The sequence below is a fragment of the Sebastes fasciatus genome, chromosome 1 (assembly GCF_043250625.1).
Source record: "Sebastes fasciatus isolate fSebFas1 chromosome 1, fSebFas1.pri, whole genome shotgun sequence".
NCBI classification, from domain to species: Eukaryota; Metazoa; Chordata; class Actinopteri; order Perciformes; family Sebastidae; genus Sebastes; species Sebastes fasciatus.
The window spans coordinates 35876651-35895400 of record NC_133795.1 but is presented as its reverse complement, the minus strand read 5'-3'; the positions used below and the strand labels follow the sequence as shown (position 1 = coordinate 35895400).

Genomic DNA, 18750 nt, shown 5'->3' with positions numbered 1-18750 from the left:
TGATTCCTCCCGGCAGGCAATTGTCAGCAAAGCCCCAATTTTTTGATGGTTCTAAATGATCTTTCCAGATGTTCCTGTGGTGTGAGGTATGTTAAGAGTGTTTCTTTCATCCCCCAATCTGCTCTGAAGTCCATCCTGGCCGCACCGATTTTAAATCAGATATCCTGCTCTGTGTGGGGAACCACGAGGACAGCTGATGACGCAGTCACGTGGGAAAGAACGATAGCTTATTGAGAACCAAGCTGACTGAAGAAGGAAGGACAACCACCGCCGTCATGGCGGCCGAGGCTAATGCATGAGCTAATGCTAAACTTGTAGCATAAAGTAGTAGTAAGATGGAGCTCAGAGATGGAGGACCAACTTGTTGATTTGTGGCAGCAACACGAGTGTTTATTCAACGTGTCTCCGTGACTTCATCCATCCATCCTTAGAGAATTTTCAGTACAAAGTAGTGCAAAAACTAACATCACTAATTCTTCCCGTCCATCCGCCATGTTTGTTTACACTAAAGTCACGTTTGATCGCGAGAGATTTTGCGAGATTTCTGTTTTTTTAACTCTTGTTGTTGATTTATGAATCTGTTAGTGTGTGGTGTGCTGTTTTGGCCAAATCGTTGCTCTCCACACTCTATAGGAACGAAACTGTTAAATTGAACAGAACATGTCGTTATGTGAAGGGGTCTCTCACATTTTACAAATCTGTTTTGCTGCTGCCCCCGTCGACAGCAGTACATTACTTTGCTCCTGTACTGGTACTCCTGTCTGTTTCTCTAAACTGACAATGGATAAGTACCTCATACAACCCCACTTCAAAACACACAAACTCTCCCTTTAAAGTATGAAAAGTGATATCCATCCAGCTAAATAAAGAAAACTGTGATTATTTTTGTCCCCAAACAGATTTCAGGTAGATTTCATTAATTAACTGTGTGTTCTTCCCTCTTCCTCTGTTCTTTTCTGTTTTATTTCATTGTCATTATTATCCCCCCCGACCCCTTCAGCTGGTGTATGAGCGGATCCCTCGGGGGGACCTGGACCAGAGGGTGATCCACCTGCGGGTTCTTGGTGACGGGGCTTTCTGGGAGAACACCCTGCTGGGAGAGACCTTCATCCCTCTGAAGAGGCTGGTACCGGGTCAGCACTGGGTGGACTGGCACCAGCTGGGTGCCGCCGGCTCAGACTCCGCCCACTGACGGACAGGAAACAGGAAGCGGTGGATTTAAAGGGAGAGAAGAAGAGAAGCAGTTCTCCTCTGGAGGACAGAAGAAACAAAAGGAAAGTCCTTTCAAAGTAAAAGCCGTGTGGCTGATCCTCCCTCTGTGTGTGAGGGAGTCTAAGGTTAAAGCTGCAGTTTAGCTTCACTGATGTCATCAGTTCATTATAGTTGTGTTCTTTTTAAAAACAGACAAAATCTGGACTTTTAAAAAAAAAAATTCATCAAAGTTTTGATTTATTTTCATGATCAGGTCCTTTAAACTTTTGAAATGTCTCCTGATGTGATTTCAAACAAACTGCACAATGAAGTCACTTCCACGATAATAAGTTAAACTAACGATTTAACAGAAATATGTGAACACGAAGGAGAAACTTTTCACTGTTTTAACTGTCAGAATATTTGTATTCATTTAAATGACGACAGGTTCAGACTCTGATGCTGTGTTCACATCAAATTCAAAGCGAATTTTCGCCTCGCGTCAGTTGCACGAGATCATTTGTGTTTATTTGCGTTACTCATGCGAGACGAGCCATAGAGGAGGGAGGGGCTTACCTCCGTGTAGATACCAACGGACGGTTCAGAGCATCTTTGATACCAACAACGTTTCTTAAGTCATCAACCGTGGCCGAAATAATATTGCTGCTTTGTGCCTGTTGTGGAAGTCCCAGAGGCGTCGGAAAACCAAACGCCGTCGTGTCTGGGTTCATAACATCATCCGGATGCGCACACAGCTAATAAGTAACTGTATCTAGTATCATCTAGCAAGTCACACTTCAGCTGAATTAATCTGATTTACTACTGTGGTATGAACCCAAAATAAACAGATGTTACTGTGATTTAAATACAATAAACGGATCAAATGGGTGCAGAAATAACGACATTATGATGCAGATTTGTAAAATGTCTGAATTCATTCTTTGTCAGGTCTTCTGTCTCCAAACAACTTTTAAAATGTTTCTTTTCTGAATGGAGTTCGGATCAATCAGGGCTAGGCTATGCTAATATTGTAACTGCTCCATCAACGTCATTTAATTAGGGGCCGTACACATGCCGCGTCTTTTGCGCCCTCAAATCCATTGATCAGATTATCAATGATTATCAACTCCGTCGCCCATTTTCAACTTTAAAATTCTATATCTGTACAAATATGAGGTACTATCGTAGAGCTCTGGGTGCCCACAGACGGCCACAATCATCATAATTTCTGATTCAACAACGTCAGGAGATCAGGAGGAGAATCTTAACGCTGATAGGCTTTCGCGACACAGTGTCACGCAAATTTCATTTGTGTCACCCGGCGCAAATTTGTGACTATTCGCGTCTTTGCCTCGACTTTGTTTGTAAACGTGCCATGAGAAGAATTTGCTTTGCGTTTGGTGTGAACACACCATGAGAGGACTCACTGCAGTCTGGGTTTCATTTAATATTATTCACTGGTTTTGGTTCTGATGTGGTTCAGTTCTGATGTGGATCAGTTCTGATGTGGATCAGTTCTGATGTGGATCAGTTTGGTTTCTGACTGAGTTTAAAAACACATGTTGCTCAGATGTGAAAGATGGAATAATTTTAGTCAGTGAAATAGGAAAAACAGATGACAAGTTAAAAAATAATATAATGATAATTACGATGAAAAGATGTAGTATCTCATGTTTCAGTCAGCACACACAGGTGCATGCTGGGAAATTGAGACATTTATCAGCGGAAACAAAAGAGGAAAAAAGGGATGAACATGTACTGTTCAGACGTTGGTTCACATTTTACACATCAGTTTTATTTCCTAACTTACTTTAATACCATTTTATTTCCACCTTGCTGCAGAAATGATGAAGTACTGAATCCTATCAGAGAAAACGTTCCGTGCCAGTCGAGTCATTTTTATTTTTCCAGGACTTTAAAGCTGCGTTTAAGAATTCCAGGGACAATTTGTTTTGCAGCTTTTCGTGTCCTGAAAATAAAACCACACAAACTAGCGCCGCAGTAGTAGAGAAGAAGAAGTTTCTGCTGAGTGTTTCTGTACATGCAGAGCTTTAGCCTCAATGTTGCTAACAGGATATTTTTATAGTGAGGATGATTTGATTTTCTATCTGTGGTGCATGAGAGACATCCTGTTTGCCTTTCAGCTCTTAATAATCTGCTCTTTGTTTCTACATTTCATTCCTTGTTTTTTAATCCTGTGATTTTGTACTTTTTGGGAACGATTTTAAACTGGATTTCTGATAATCCAGCTGCAGTGAACATTGAAGGGGAGCTTGAGTTTGTTTCCTGCAGGTTGTTTCTGCGCTGTAGATGAACTGAGGAGGTGAACCTGCAGGAAACAAACTACACTGATCTGCTCAGCACTCTTTTCCAGATGTGAAACTTTGAGTCTCAGAATTCTGAGAGAAAAAGTTTAAATGTGTATCTGAGATATCTGAGGTGAATTAAGCCCTATTAGTGCTGGACTAGTATTACCCGGGGACCTCTGGTCATTTGTAATAATTGTGGAGGTCGTCTGTGATCTTAATTCCGTGTGAGTCTGCCATGTCCGTAATTTGTCCACTAAAAAGTTCTCCGCCTTTTACCTACTGTATTTCGCTCCATCAGATGATAATATTATACAGTAATATTAGTACTGTGCGAATCAGCATCTTGTGATTTGGGGACGTATTTTTTTTTTGTAAAGTTTTTTTGTTTTCTCTGCGCCTTTTTCTACCTCTTTCCCGGTCATGAATTATGGAGGCTACGTTGGCAATATAAATGAAAGTTTTGCATTTTCAGTGCAAATTCAGGAGGCTCATCTTGCTACACAGCATGGAGACCCATTCACATCGGAGCAGGAGGTCTTTTGTTAACGGTGTGGTTGTGCACCATCAAATTGCTTTTGGTAGCGGGTGTCTCTTCACACACCCAATACCTGTATTTCTTCTTCTAGCCTTGACATCATATCTGCGGCCAACACAGTCTCACGGCAGTTTGTGAAATAGTCACGAAATTTAACCTATTTGAATCGTGTACATAGACACAGATTTCCCCTTTTTTGTTACGCTCAGCAAGACTTTCAACAACGTATTTTTTGTGCGTTTTCCTCATGAGTGTAAAAAGAGAACTGGATACAGCGTTGGCGGAAGCTCCTGTTCATTCCTATGAGAGTTGCTCAGTGGCGCATGAAGCCAAAATGGCCAAGTGATAAAGTACCCGGATCATCCGGCGATCTTCCGCATCAATTGGGCCCATAGAGCAGGCGCACTAGCGTTTCCTTTAACTCCGCCACCCAGCCCTCGCTCCAGCCTCGGTCTGGTTATCATTCACATGAACGGAGGAAGAAAAATAACTCGGGATTCAGCTATTAGTGTATTTTTACAACTTTTAGGACCTAATGATTTAAATAAGGGTTATTCAAGTGTTCATACTGGGAAGTTGATTCACCTCAAAAAAAAATTGTCTGCTAAGTTACAGACGTCTCTTTTCCCGATGTAAGTCTATAGGAAAAAGTATTTTTGGGTCCAATGGCATCAGGTGATGGACACAGAAGTTGTAGAACCGCCATTTGGCCACAGCGAAAATTTGCTTCAAAGCCCGGCGCTCTTCCTGGGGGCTTGGTTTTCCTACAAATGTCCAGCAACGCGTGACGCACGTGTCAATTTCCACTCCAATATTTTAAAAAATGAAACTTCTTGGTTAGGTTTAGGAAAAGATCGCAGTTTGTGTTAAAATAACTGGAAGTGCTGTAACTTAAGTACGGAAGTTACGGAACAAATAAATCAACAATAAAACAACAAATCACATGAGATCCCCTGGTAATCCTAGTCCTGTGCAAATAGGGCTGTAGTTGTTATTTTTGACCCTGCTGCCCTCCCGTAGTTCTTTAAACAGATCCAATCAGCATGTCTTGTGAGAGCAGCAGCCATGATGTTTGATCCTGTGATGAGTGGGCGTTCCCCACGGTCAGCTGCTATGGTGCAGCACTGGTTATATTCTGTCACTGTGTGTTCAAAATAGAGCTGCGATGATGAGTCGGCTAAACGATCAGTCAATAGACAGAAAAATATTCGCCAACTATTTTGGCAATTAATGAATCGTTAAAGTAATTTTTCATGTAAAAATAGCAGAAAATTAAGTTTCAGCTTCTCAAATATGGAGATTTCCTGCTTCTGTTTTCTATCATATTAAACTGAATATGTTTGGGTTTTGGACTAACAAAACAAGACATTTAAAGACATCACATAGGACTTTGAGAAACCGTGATGGACATTTTTCACTATTTTCTGACATTTTATAGACCGAACGATTAATCTAGAAAATAATCGGCACATTAATCGATAATGAAAATAATCGTAAGTTGTAAAGTAAATTACAGGCGGTGTGAACATGACAGATATTTTGATTTCATATTGATTTTCTTAATGCAAATTAATTTTAATTTCAGTTTAAGATGAAATATTCAAGGACCACCTGCCTCTCACTAAGAAAGGTGGATTTAGTGTGAAGTGACTGATTTAAATCATCTACTCTTTTTTAAAAAGGCAGTTTTTTTTAAATGGAGTTCAGTAAAGCTGTGATGGAGACATGGTGAGAAGAGTGATGTGCAGTGAAGGTGGTGATGACACACTGAGACTACAGGAGCAGAATGTAAGTTCACAGTGAACTGGATCTTTATGTACTGTACAGACTCAACTTAATGAAAATGTGATTAGATTTTCCACTGCAGCGTAGTCGGATTTAGTAGCTCTTATTATTAATGTGTATTAATTTCATTTTGGAACATGTTTTGTATTATTTGCACTACAAAATAAACTTGAATTGCAAAAAAAGTTGTTGAGTTTCTGTTGAAACGTTTCGTCTTTCAGCCCAACATCTTTTTCTATTGCTTCTTCACTTTTCTGTTGTGTCCTCCTTTTGCTTCTTCTTGTATCTCCATCTCCTCCTCCTCCTCCTCCTCCTCCTGTCTTCCTCCTCCCTGTTTTTCCTTCTTTCATTTTTATTTTAGATTCAAATAAACATGAGTAATTTACTTTCAGTACATTTCGCTAAGAATACTTGTACTGGATTATTTTTTACATTGTCATACTTTACTTTAAGATCTGAGTACTTCTTCCACCACTATGTGTATATATATATATATGTATATATATATATGTATGTATATATATATATGTATGTATGTATATATATATATATGTATGTATGTATATGTATATATGTATATATGTATTATGTATGTATATGTATATATATATACATATATGTATATATATACATATATATATATGTATATATATATGTATGTATATATATATATGTATGTATATATATATATGTATGTTTATATATATGTATGTTTATATATATATATATGTTTGTATATATATATATATATGTATGTATATATATATATACATATATATATGTATATGTATATATGTATGAATATATATATGTATATATATACATACATATATCTATAGATATATATATATATCTATATATATATATCTATAGATAGATAGATAGATAGATATATCTATCTATATATATATATATAGTTCACTAATGTGAAATGAGACTGAGACTATTTCAGTATTTCAGTTCACAGTGACATGCTGCTGCTCACAGAGCTGCAGGTCCAGATAAGGGACTGTCTCAGTGTGGGAGGCTCTCAGCTGATAAACACATGGCAGCAGCAGCACTGAAGACCTCTGACTGGTTTACATTACGTAACACTCGGTGAGTAACACCTTGACGGTCCCTGGCTCTGCGGCTGCACTGAGACAGAGCGACGACTCATTGACGGACGGTCCCTAATGTTTCTGATGAAATCTCTAACTGGAGCTTGAAGACGACCAACCGACACGGACACACGGAAGCGACCGCACCGTTAAAATAACACGTTTATTCGGTAAAACCGGGACCTTATTATCACTCAAAGGAGATAAAAACAGTGTACTCTGAAGAATGAAGCCGACAAATTGTAGTTTTTGATCAAGTATTTCGAACTACGCCGGTTAACGTACCGCTAAGCTAACCGCTAAGCTAACCTGTTAGCATCCCCGGCTACCGACCGTTGGAAGCCAGAGACCGCTCTCACCGCCCGCCTTCTTCTTCACTCTTCACGGGGATTAAAAGCAGACAAAATGGCTCTTTTCTCATCAATGCACCGGGAGTTATCCACCGTGTTTTCCGTCACCGTGTTCACGAAGTTCTCCACCAGGAAGAAGTCCAACCACCACTCTCAGGGGAGCGTTAGCGCCGCGCAGCTCGACGGGGTCACGGACGTTGTCCCCCCGGTTCCCTGTCTCTGTGGAGGTCGCTGTGCGCACCAGGCTGTGTAAAACACCATGTCTCACTGAAATAGCGCTTAACTTGGGTAATAGATGGATGATAACTGCTGCTGTTGAGCCGCCTACAGTCTGACAGCTGAATAGCCGAGACATCTGTGTTCCTCAGGTTATGTCACATAATTTATATTTTGCACTTTTGCATTGAAGATGTTCAGAAGTATGAGCGCTGACGGACATTTATCCGCCGAGCAGAGCTCCTCCTCCGCGGTCCGACGTGGAGTCACCTCCCCCGGGCTCCACAGCCAGGAAAGCTCGTGGATTGGCCTGCTGTCTAGGCCTGCGATGGCTTTTCTGCAGAGATATCTCCCGGGACGACCCCGGACACCAACCCAGGCTGAAACCGGAGCCGGGTGGACCAGTGGGGGGTTAAAAACCAGCTTTGTTGACGAGGAAAGTGAGTTTTTAAGACAGCTAGACGACATGATGCCTCTGACGCAGCACCCGGCTCCTCACCTCACCTACCTGCGGTGTCAGCACGAAGGAGCCGCCGGCCTGCTGGAGCCGAGAGACGGCAGCGCTCTACCGTGGCTGACCGCTGATTCTCTGCGGGAGATCGGGATTCAAAACGCAGAAGACTTGAATCTCTGCCAGCAAACTCAAATAGGATATTTGTCTTCTGTCAGGACTTTTTTCACTCATGTTCTGTTGAGCTCAGTGTCATCTCAGGAAATGAAACCCACAGGGGGGAAAGACTGGGAGCCTGCTGGTCCCTCTGTGAAGAGCAACGGGGGTAAGAGCAGGACGTGGTGGGGCAGCTTCTGGGGAGGCGAGGAGAGCTCACAGAAAGGGCTGTTGTCAGATGAGTCCTGGGCTGAGGAGGTCCCAGTCACAGGCTGGCTTTGTCCACAACAACCAGTGGCAGAAACAAAAGTACCCAAAACAACCGATGTGTTTGTCCAGAGCGGTGACAGAGAATGGACGCTGGGAGAAAACACTGGACAAACTGACCACAAAGAGGAGCCGGCTAACAATAGAGGCCTTCAAACAGTCCAGAACACAGATGGGTCCATGACTGACCACCGGCTCAGCATCAGTAACCACCTTAGCAGTTCAGGAGCTGCCACCGCCTGCAGTGAGGTGGCACTGCTGACCCCTGATCAGGACAATGGTTACTCCAGTCTGGAGGAGGAGCAGTTCCAGGTGTACCAGCTGCACATGGTGAAAGCCCTGACTGAAGAGCAGCTGCAGCAGCAGGAGGCTGAATCAGCTGAGAGTAGTGCCACCATCGAGACAGAAATGGAGGAAGAGACTTCTGAAGAGGGAGAGTCTACATCAGGAAAAGAAGAGGAGGAAGAACAGGAAGCATCCCCTCAGGAGGGTCAGTCTGCGGAGGCCACAGAGCTCACCAACCCACAGTGCCAGAATAAAGCCATCGCCTTCATCATGGGCTGCCCATGCAGTGACGACGACAGCAGCCAATCAGACGGGGAGTCCGGTGATGATGTTGATGATGATGGCTTTGACAGCGAGGGCTCGTCTGATCTGTCTGACTCGAGCGACGAAGATGATGAAGATGATGATGAAGCCTCGGACTCGGACAGCGAGGCAGACTCTGAGGCGGAGCGCCTGTGGAACTCACTGTGCCAAAGTGTGGACCCGTACAACCCCCGAAACTTCACTGCACGGCTGCACACCATCAGCAGCCCGCCCAGGACCATCCCCAAATCCACGCCTCTGTCCTCCAACCAGTCCACCCCCGCCTCCTCCCCTGACCTCACCCTGCTCCCTCTCTCCTCTCTCGGAGCCTCCTCTCCCCTCACCTCCTCCTCCCCTCCATCCGGCAGTGACGTCTGGGACGACTCCACCTCAGCCAGCGAGGTGGACGAAGCGGAAAGCCTCCGCCTGTTGAGCTCCTTCAGCTGCTCCTCGGACCCCTACAGCCCCTTTAACTTCCAGGCCCCACTCAGGACTCGAGTGCTCGTCGAGGCAGGGTCCAGGGCCAGGACCAGGGTTAAAAAGGCCTCCCAGACTCCCCCTCGCTCCCTCTACCATAACCCAGCATCTCCACCTGAGTACAGGAAGGAGGAGGCTGAGGAGAGGCTAGACAGTGGCTTCTCTGAACACTCCACCTCCTCTGGCTGCTCCACCACACAGAGCTGCAGCTCCACCAAAAAGGTCAGTTTGTTTTCTTTCTCATGTCATTCAGAAAGTTCTTTGCTCCCACAATAATGTTTTATTCACAATATTAATTTAATTTTGTTGTAATATTCAGGATCCTTTTACCTCTTCAGGCCTGTAAAAACCTTTGAGTTAAGGGTGCTAAATTATATATTCAGATCATATCTCCACACGGCTCTCAACATGACGACGGCTGAGCCGGCAGCTAACAGTGCAAACAACAGAAACAGTGCTGAAAGAGCTAACAGTGTTAGCTTGAGGGGGAACCGGAGGGTGGGTGCTACGCTTCTGCAATGACGCCGTTGGTCAGGACAGCATTATCAGCTGTAGCAGCTATCATGAGCTAGCCAGTGGGGAACGCTAACATGCACTAAAAGCATGCACGGCCGGCCCGGCTATGTAAACAAAGCTCAGAGAAGCTCTGGTTACAACACACACGGAAGGAGAGAGACTTCATTCTCTACTCAGGTAGACATTGCTCCTCTATATCTTTACACAGCTAACAGTTGTTTGCTGCTATATTAATGCTCTGAATGATGTACAGAGAGCCTTTTAAACAACCAGTCCAAAACAATAAGATTCTGTCTAAAAAGATATAAAACAAAGACAATGGAGAAACTAACACCAGATAATATTTGATAAATTATTATAAATAATAAATTGATTATCAAAATAGTTGCAGAGATTTAGTAGACAAACATAGCTCATAGATCGTCTTCATCACATTACCATCTTACAAACAATGACAATAGGCTTCTTTGAAGTTTCTGATTTTACATTACAGTTTGATTGTTCATTTATTTTGGTCACTAATTGTCTTAAAAGGGTAAAACAAACCTACAACAAAAAGGAATTTCTCCCAACAAAACATTACAGAACATAAAGATTTTCTACAAACTGAATACATTAAAATATTAATAATAGTAATAATTACAAGACAAGAAGGTATTATTTTATTATCCGTAATGAAACTTTCTAACCAGCACCGATGTTGAGATATTTCAAACCAAGAGGACAGATTGTGATATTTTAAAGTCAGAAAAAGTCAATTTGAACAGTGAGATAGTTTTATTTCCTTCCAGCCCTTGCTGAAGTCTTTGCTTGAATAACCTGAAACTAAAACACAACCTGTCTCTCTCTCTGAGTCTCTGTGGTGGTTTCTGCTCCCCTCAGAGTCCCTGTTGATTAATGACAATCTGATCTATAATCCAGAATCTGATTGGGATGTTTGATATAACTGATGTGCGTCACATGTTTATTGATTTTCATTAAGACATAAAACCAACAAAGTAATTTAACAAAGCAACAGAGGTCACCAGTTCATACATAATAAACTATCGGTGGGCTGTTACAAATATGAAATCAGATATACCTAATCAATAAATTAACACTAGCCATGTTTCCAACAATGTATTTTCATGCACAGGTTTCATCACATTAGAAAAGCTGTGTGGAAACGGCAGAATTCACTCAAACTTCCTCAATTGCGCAAAACAAGTTTTTAATGTTCCCTTGAGGTGGTGTGTGTGTGTGTTTTTTTTTTTTAAACGCCCTCAACAGCCAATCAGAGCTGAGCCCTGCGCCAACACCCTGTACCACACCTTTAACTGCAGAGTCAGGTTACCTGTTGTAATAAGCACTGGTGGAAGAAGTACTCAAGGAAAAGTACTAATACCACTGTGTAGAAATACTCTGTTACAAGTAAAAGTCCTGCATTAAAAATTTTACTTGAGTAAAAGTACAAAGGTATTAGCATCAAAATAAACTTGAAGTAGTGATGTAACGGTACACAAAATACACGGTTCGGTATGTACCTCGGTTTTGGGGTCACGGTTCGGTACGTTTTTGGTACAATGGGGAAACATTTTTTTTTCATTTATTTTGAAAATTATAAACATTCAACAGTTGTTCATTGGCCATAATTCTTACTTTTGCAGTTAAGGCACTCAAATACTGGCATATTGTAAAAAAAGTGTCCTAACTGGCCGCAAGCAACGCAGCGCGACGTGGCGTTTTGAGCGGAACTTTTGTTGAACTCCCTGTTCCTACTTTTTCTGTCGCTCGCGTTGAGAGCGCTGCAACATGGACGAGGAACGGATGATTAGTTAAGATAAAATGAGCTGACAGGGCCGCCGGCATGCAGAAGAAAACCGGGTTAATTATCCAGGATGTAGATGAGGACATTAACTTGATTATTGTCACTTTCAGCTCAAGCATTGACGCCCACAGTTGGATGCGTAGTGTCAACCAGAGAAAAATTATTACAAGCTACCTGGTGTCAAGAAATGTAACAGCCACTTCACTAATGGTTAAAACAAAACACAAACACACCGCACAAAAGCGACAACTATGGAAACTATGAGAAATATGAGCCGTCACTACAACATTTCAGTGCGAAGCCTCGTTGTGATCCGCTCCTGTTTCAGCTGCAGTGTGAAACCTCAGAGGGTTTTGGTTTCTGTTTTTTATAAAGCATAGCTTATTTACTTGAAGAGCAGAACGAACTGAACAGAAATTAATCTGTTACATAACGAAACTGATGTGAGATCAGACTGAGTCAAGTTTGGTTTTAAAACTTGCTCGCTCATGACTTTGAAACACAGACCTGAAACATCGAGCACATATCACATATTTAGAGCCACAGAACAGCACTTAATAAAGGTATAATATGATAATATTAAAAGCAGCTCATTTCAAAATATGATAAATTACACGTGAAGTGTAAACAGACTCATGTTCACAGTAAAGAGAAGCTGACTGATGGACCTGAAGCTGTCGCCCCCCCTGTGGCTCAAGTGAAAATTACAGTTATAGGTTTAAATCGCTTAAATTAAAATATTCACTGTCTTATTGATTTGTCAACAATTACCATGGCCTGGTGTATTATTTCAATATTTATTTTTATTTGGATATGCTTTTATTTAATTTTTGTAAAAGTCAGTAATCTGCTCATTCAACATTTCTTTTAATCTTTTTGCTGTTTTATTCTCAAAGTCGGTTCAGTTCTAGGTCAGATAAAAACTCTCTAAACCCTGAACAGGAGGTCTGAAGCGTCACCCCGACTCCCAGAATTCAGTAAACACGACTCTTCTTCTTCTTCTTCTTCCTGTCAGGTTCGTTTCTGTGACGATGTAGAGGAGTTCTTTGCCAGCTGTGGTGAGGAGGAGGAGGAGGACCGGCGGGGCCCCTGGGAGGAGCTGGCCCGGGACCGCTGCCGATTCCTGCGGCGCTGCCAGGAGGTGGAGCAGAGCATCGCCTACTGCCTGCAGCCACAGCACCGCAGCCTGGTGTACTGCCGCCTCGCCACAGTCCTCTACGTCCAGGACGCCTGAGGACGGTCCGTCCGACACATCCTGGACACCTGAGGAAGATCTGTCCTCTACGTCCAGGACGCCTGAGGAAGATCGATCCGTCCTCTGCATCCAAGACACCTGAGGAAGATCGATCCGACCTCTATGTCCACAACACCTGAGGAAGATCTGTCCTCTGCGTCCAGGATGCCTGAGGAATATCGATCCGTCCTCTACATCCAGGACGCCTGACGAAGATCGATCCGTCCTCTACGTCCAGGACACCTGACGAAGATCTGTCCTCTGCGTCCAGGACGCCTGAGGAAGATCGATCCGACCTCTGTCCACAACACCTGAGGAAGATCTGTCCTCTGCGTCCAGGACGCCTGAGGAATATCGATCCGTCCTCTGCGTCCAGGACGCCTGAGGAAGATCTGTCCTCTGTGTCCAGGACGCCTGAGGAAGATCGATCCGTCCTCTACGTCCAGGACGCCTGAGGAAGATCGATCCGTCCTCTGCGTCCAGGACGCCTGAGGAAGATCAATCCGTCCTCTATGTCCAGGACGCCTGAGGAAGATCGATCCGTCCTCTGCGTCCAGGACGCCTGAGGAAGATCGATCCGTCCTCTGCGTCCAGGACGCCTGAGGAAGATCGATCCGTCCTCTGCGTCCAGGACGCCTGAGGAAGATCGATCCGTCCTCTGCGTCCAAGACTCCTGAAGAAGATCGATCCGTCCTCTGCGTCCAGGACGCCCGAGGAAGATCGATCCGTCCTCTGCGTCCAGGACGCCCGAGGAAGATCGATCCGTCCTCTGCGTCCAGGACGCCCGAGGAAGATCGATCCGTCCTCTGCGTCCAGGACGCCCGAGGAAGATCGATCCGTCCTCTGCGTCCAGGACGCCCGAGGAAGATCGATCCGTCCTCTGCGTCCAGGACGCCCGAGGAAGATCGATCCGTCCTCTGCGTCCAGGACGCCCGAGGAAGATCGATCCGTCCTCTGCGTCCAGGACGCCCGAGGAAGATCGATCCGTCCTCTGCGTCCAGGACGCCCGAGGAAGATCGATCCGTCCTCTGCGTCCAGGACGCCCGAGGAAGATCGATCCGTCCTCTGCGTCCAGGACGCCCGAGGAAGATCGATCCGTCCTCTGCGTCCAGGACGCCCGAGGAAGATCGATCCGTCCTCTGCGTCCAGGACGCCCGAGGAAGATCGATCCGTCCTCTGCGTCCAGGACGCCCGAGGAAGATCGATCCGTCCTCTGCGTCCAGGACGCCTGAAGAAGATCGATCCGTCCTCTGCGTCCAGGACGCCTGAAGAAAATCTATCCTCTATGTCCTGGAGACCTGAAGACGATCTGTCCTCTATGTCCAGGACGCCTGAAGAAAATCTATCCTCTATGTCCTGGAGACCTGAAGACGATCTGTCCTCTATGTCCAGGACGCCTGAGGACGGACGGTCTGTCCTCTACGTCCTATATGCCTGAGGATGGACGGTCTGTCCTCTAGGTCTTGGACACCTGAAGAAGATCAGTTCTCTATGTCCTGGACACCTGAGGAAGATCTGTCCTCTACGTCCTGGACGCCTGAGGTAGGACAATCCGTTCTCTAAGTCTTGGATGCCTGAGGACGATCTATTTCTATGTCCTGGAAGCCTGAAGGTTTCAACACCTGTCATACTGAGGAAATGAAAAGCTGCACTCGTTAAGCAGTGAGACACTATAGAGACACAGAGGACAGGTGGACAGACTGAGAGCAGCTGGACTCTTTACTGACTGTGTCTGCAGCTTTGTGTCTCTGGACTGAAACATGATTCAGGGCTGCTTCATAACCGACTTTAGTAAAATACTGACTGGTGATCTGAAGGGCTTCTTCACTCGTGGCTTCACTGTTAGTTGAGAAGCCCTCACTGTGTTCTGGTTGGACAGCGTCCCCTTTTTTTATTTCTGGAGACAGAAAGAAGTCTAAAACTGTCTGCAGCTGTCCTCAGTTTGTTAATGGCATCATCCAGTTTACATTTTCACTTTTAGTGCTGATGATTACATCACAGACACTGAAACAAGCTGCAGCTTTCATCCGAAATACTCCAAGAAAAGTTTCAGCAGATGATCAAAAATAGAAAGAAAGAAAATTCTGTTTATTTCATCACATTTTCTCATGTATCTTAAAAATGATTTCACATCGTCAGGCCTCCAAAAATCCTTCAAATGAAACCATCAACATTACAGAAGATTATTTTCATTATTGATTACTCAATCGAATAATGTGGCATTTAATCGGTTCATCATTTCTCATCAAAAAATAGTTTAAAATGTTCAGAAGTTCCTAGAGTCTTGAAAATATTCACATTTGAGCAGCTGGAACTGAATTTTGGGAATAAATCAATATAATAATTTAACGCAAATTTGTTTTAATGCCACTAAATTCTTTAACGCATTAACGAAATTTGCAATTTTTAGGTTGTAGTGGGCTCAGTTTTAAAGCTAGAGGTACCAACCATATCATATTAGCTTGTCGAGAAGGATGTTGAATAAAGACCCAAACTTGCACTAAGTTTTAGCGAGGAAAAACTGTCATGGCCATTTTCAAAGGGGTCCCTTGACATCTGACCTCAAGATATGTGAATGAAAATGGGTTCTATGGGTACCCACGAGTCTCCACCTGGTTGGCACCAATTGATTCTTTAGGTTTTTATAGTTTCGTATCTTCACTCTAGCTTTAAAACTGAGCTCACTACAACCTAAAAATTGCAAGTTGCATTTACGCGTTTAAGAAATTAGAAGCATTAAATTAATTTGCTTTAACACGTTACTACCGCGTTAACTTTGACAGCCATAAATATAATTTATTATAAATATATTATTGAAACAGACTCAAACCACTAATCAATGAATGGATTCTAATTATTTCAGCTTCACTTTAAACACACACTGAGGTTTGTTAAGTTCATTTAGTTATACTGGTTAAAGCAGCAGCTTGTTTCTGTGACTGGGATGTAAAGCTGATGATCAAACTGCAGCTGGACTCGTCGGTCTTCAGAGTCAGATGAAACCTGTTTCATGATGATTCAGGTGTTCAGTATTTCTATATAAGCTTTTAGTTGTATCCTTAAAGCCAAAGATTTAACGCTTGTGTGAGTGACGGGAGGAGGAACGGAAGTGTTGGAATCGGATTGATTTGCATGAATTGATCTCATTAACGTAGAAGACGTTTCTCAACCTGCTCTCACATTAATCACTGATAATCAATACATAGTATTCTGCCTCTAATCGGTATATGAATCACTGGTATTAAAGTCCCTTTAATGAGTCAGCTGACAAACAGGAGGTTTATTCTGCTTCACTCAGCGTCAGTTACACCTGAGGAAGAGTTGAACTATAAAAAGTCTGATCTGTTTGTTCATTCAGACTTAAGGTTTTAATACAAAACAGCTGCATGAGAACTTTAAACAAAATGTTCTAAAACCAGCAAAATTATCATTTAAGTTCAGACCTAAGACTACAAATATTATCAGAAGTATTGATGATTAATATCCAGCTATCATTTATACACTCAAAACTGTTTTTAAAGGAATTCTCAGTCGATTAATAACCGAAGGATGTCTTCAATTTATGGCATTATTTGAAAGTTCCGCCACATTGTTCCTCCACGGATAAATGCATCATGTCTACCGTGGAGAGTCTATTTTACAGAAGATTTAAAGAAGTAAATAAAATGTCAAGGCCAGTCAAAGGTGTCTTTGAGAGCTGCAACTCAATTGTTAATTTCTTGATTAATTAATTGTTTGTCTATAAAATGGAGAAAAATTCATGTTATGATTTCCCGGTTTGACTTGCTCAGCTCAGTTCTTTAGAAAACAAAGAAAAGAGTAATTTTGCTGGATAATTAACATAAAAGATTAATTGATAATTGTTTCATGACAAAAAAATTAATTGGGAAATTGAATTAATGACATCTGTGTTTGTAAAACCCCGACTAAGGTGCTGTGTAGTATTGATAAACAAATCTTTATTAAACTGTTCGTATGAATGTTTTAGTCGAGTAAAACTCCGAACTAAGAATCGGCAGCCATAAGAAATAAATCTGCAAAAAACAATGCTGCAAAACAAAAGACAAAACAAAGGCCTTTTGAAAGTCCGAAACATTTAATTTGACGGGACAAAGTGTTAATACTTTTCAGGATCATTTTTTATTCCATAAAATATAAAAAAATAGTGAAAATGTTGGACAGTCTCAAACCCAGTTACTAGATCCAGTTTACTGTGATATCAAACACAACATCAGAGAAAAAACTTGACAACAATTCAGTGATTTCGTCTCTTATGCAAGCAGAATAACTCGTCTGGTGCGGTCAGTTTGCAGACTACAGGTATGATCAGGTGAAGTCAGGAATATGTTTCAGTTTATTAAGTTAAAAACAGACTCGAGTCTTTAAAGTGTCTGCATGTTGCACTAAGATAAAGTCTCCATGTTATTTATCACACCTGTAGACAGACACGAGGAACTGGAAGGTCCGACAGATTTCTGCTGTTTATCGCTGCGCAGTGTCATGTTTCTGTCAGCTGATGTCATTGTGACTAATACTAATCGGAAGGGAATGCCACATTTTAATCAAAGCAAGAGTCCCAACAGGATGAATCTTTGGTGTTATTTTAGTCCGAAAAACAAATTGTTTTATTTTTCTAATGCTTTGTTTGGTGGGTAACTCGTTCTGCTTAATCATTTCCTCACAGCTGAATATGACTATTAAATATTAAATCAATATTTAATGATCACACACTGGATGTTTTGCTTTTTTCTCTCTCTACATGTTCACTGATGATCAAGAGTGATCATGCTGCACTTTGTCCAGCAGGGGGAGCTGGTCTCGCACCGTCAGAGCTGCTGACTACAGGAGAGTTTCTGCACACACGTTTCAAATGTGGTTCATCATTCATGTTCCCCTGAGGATGAACTGTAATAACTTTCCTCTGACTTTTCCTCCAGCGCCATCATCAGGTCAACATTTGAATGTGTCCAATACTTTGGTTTATGACCAAATACCTGCTGAACTAATTACATTCCCATCAGCCTCAGCTGGACTGAAAGCACCACTGTGTGTAGTACAGACAAAGACTAGAAGGAAAGAGATGAAACTCTGGTGCTTTTTTTGACAACAGCCGCTAGATGGCGCTGCAGTAGTGCTGCCGCCATTTTGGACTGAAAGCGCTAATGAGTCCGTAGCCATGGATGTATAAAGAGACATCTGTAAACCAGAGGATCGTTTTTTTTTAGGTAAATCAACTTCCCAGTAGGAACTTAAATATCCCTCATTTAAATCATGATGTCCTAAAAGTAGTAAAATGAACTAACAGCTGAATCCAGAGTTATTTTCCTCGCCATAATGAACGGTCATCAGACCCACGGGACCGCACCGCCCTGCACGCTCATATGACATATCTGGTTCTGCCAGCTTCCTGCTAGCTGTATGCGGCTGTAATAATGGATCTATTGGCTGTAATTCATCACGTTTATTATCTTCTAATAAACCCAGGGCTGTATGCTGTCAGCCTGTACCGTGGTGGATGTGTTAACGTCTCTGTTCCCAAACAACTGGCTATCGGCCAGTAGCTAGTAGCATGATGTCAACAGAATTTAATGGAGTTGTAGGTTATTTACTAACACGCAGGGCAAAAGCACAGGACACAACCTCTTCTACATCCATGGTCTGTGGTCTACTGGACCCTCTACTACATCCATGGTCTGTGGTCTGTTGGACCCTCTACTACATCCATGGTCTGTGGTCTGTTGGACAGTCTTCTACATCCATGGTCTATG

At 42.8% G+C, this 18750-nt stretch overlaps 3 protein-coding genes across 3 annotated transcripts in view; all 3 read left to right on the top strand.

Annotated features, from left to right (window-relative positions):
• Positions 1-1312, top strand: part of pik3c2b (phosphatidylinositol-4-phosphate 3-kinase, catalytic subunit type 2 beta) — a 39876-nt gene extending 38564 nt beyond the window's left edge. Inside the window, exon 33 of the mRNA XM_074646777.1 lies at positions 1001-1312. Coding sequence (XP_074502878.1) covers positions 1001-1192 — 192 coding nt within the window. The 3' untranslated portion in view covers positions 1193-1312. The remainder of the gene's footprint in view (positions 1-1000) is intronic.
• A 5529-nt stretch (positions 1313-6841) lies between these two features.
• ppp1r15b (protein phosphatase 1, regulatory subunit 15B) lies at positions 6842-17710 on the top strand. The gene is made up of 2 exons (XM_074646556.1): positions 6842-9647; positions 12764-17710. Exons 1-2 carry the CDS (start codon positions 7680-7682, stop codon positions 12980-12982), a joined length of 2187 nt encoding a protein of 728 aa, XP_074502657.1. The 5' UTR covers positions 6842-7679; the 3' UTR covers positions 12983-17710.
• LOC141777112 (uncharacterized) lies at positions 13106-17710 on the top strand. The gene is made up of 4 exons (XM_074651085.1): positions 13106-13140; positions 13254-13315; positions 13624-14405; positions 14443-17710. Exons 1-4 carry the CDS (start codon positions 13106-13108, stop codon positions 14455-14457), a joined length of 894 nt encoding a protein of 297 aa, XP_074507186.1. The 3' UTR covers positions 14458-17710.
• Positions 17711-18750: the final 1040 nt, after the last annotated feature.

Coding starts and splice junctions, on each gene's coding strand:
- LOC141777112 (XM_074651085.1), top strand. CDS start 13,106: ATGTCCACAACACCTGAGGAAGATCTGTCCTCTGC. Junction 13,141..13,253: donor GAGGAAGATCTGTCCTCTGC/GTCCAGGATGCC, acceptor CTCTGCGTCCAG/GACGCCTGAGGAAGATCGAT. Junction 13,316..13,623: donor GAGGAAGATCTGTCCTCTGC/GTCCAGGACGCC, acceptor AGGACGCCTGAG/GAAGATCGATCCGTCCTCTG.
- ppp1r15b (XM_074646556.1), top strand. CDS start 7,680: ATGTTCAGAAGTATGAGCGCTGACGGACATTTATCCGCCGAGCAGAGC. Junction 9,648..12,763: donor GCTGCAGCTCCACCAAAAAG/GTCAGTTTGTTT, acceptor TCTTCCTGTCAG/GTTCGTTTCTGTGACGATGT.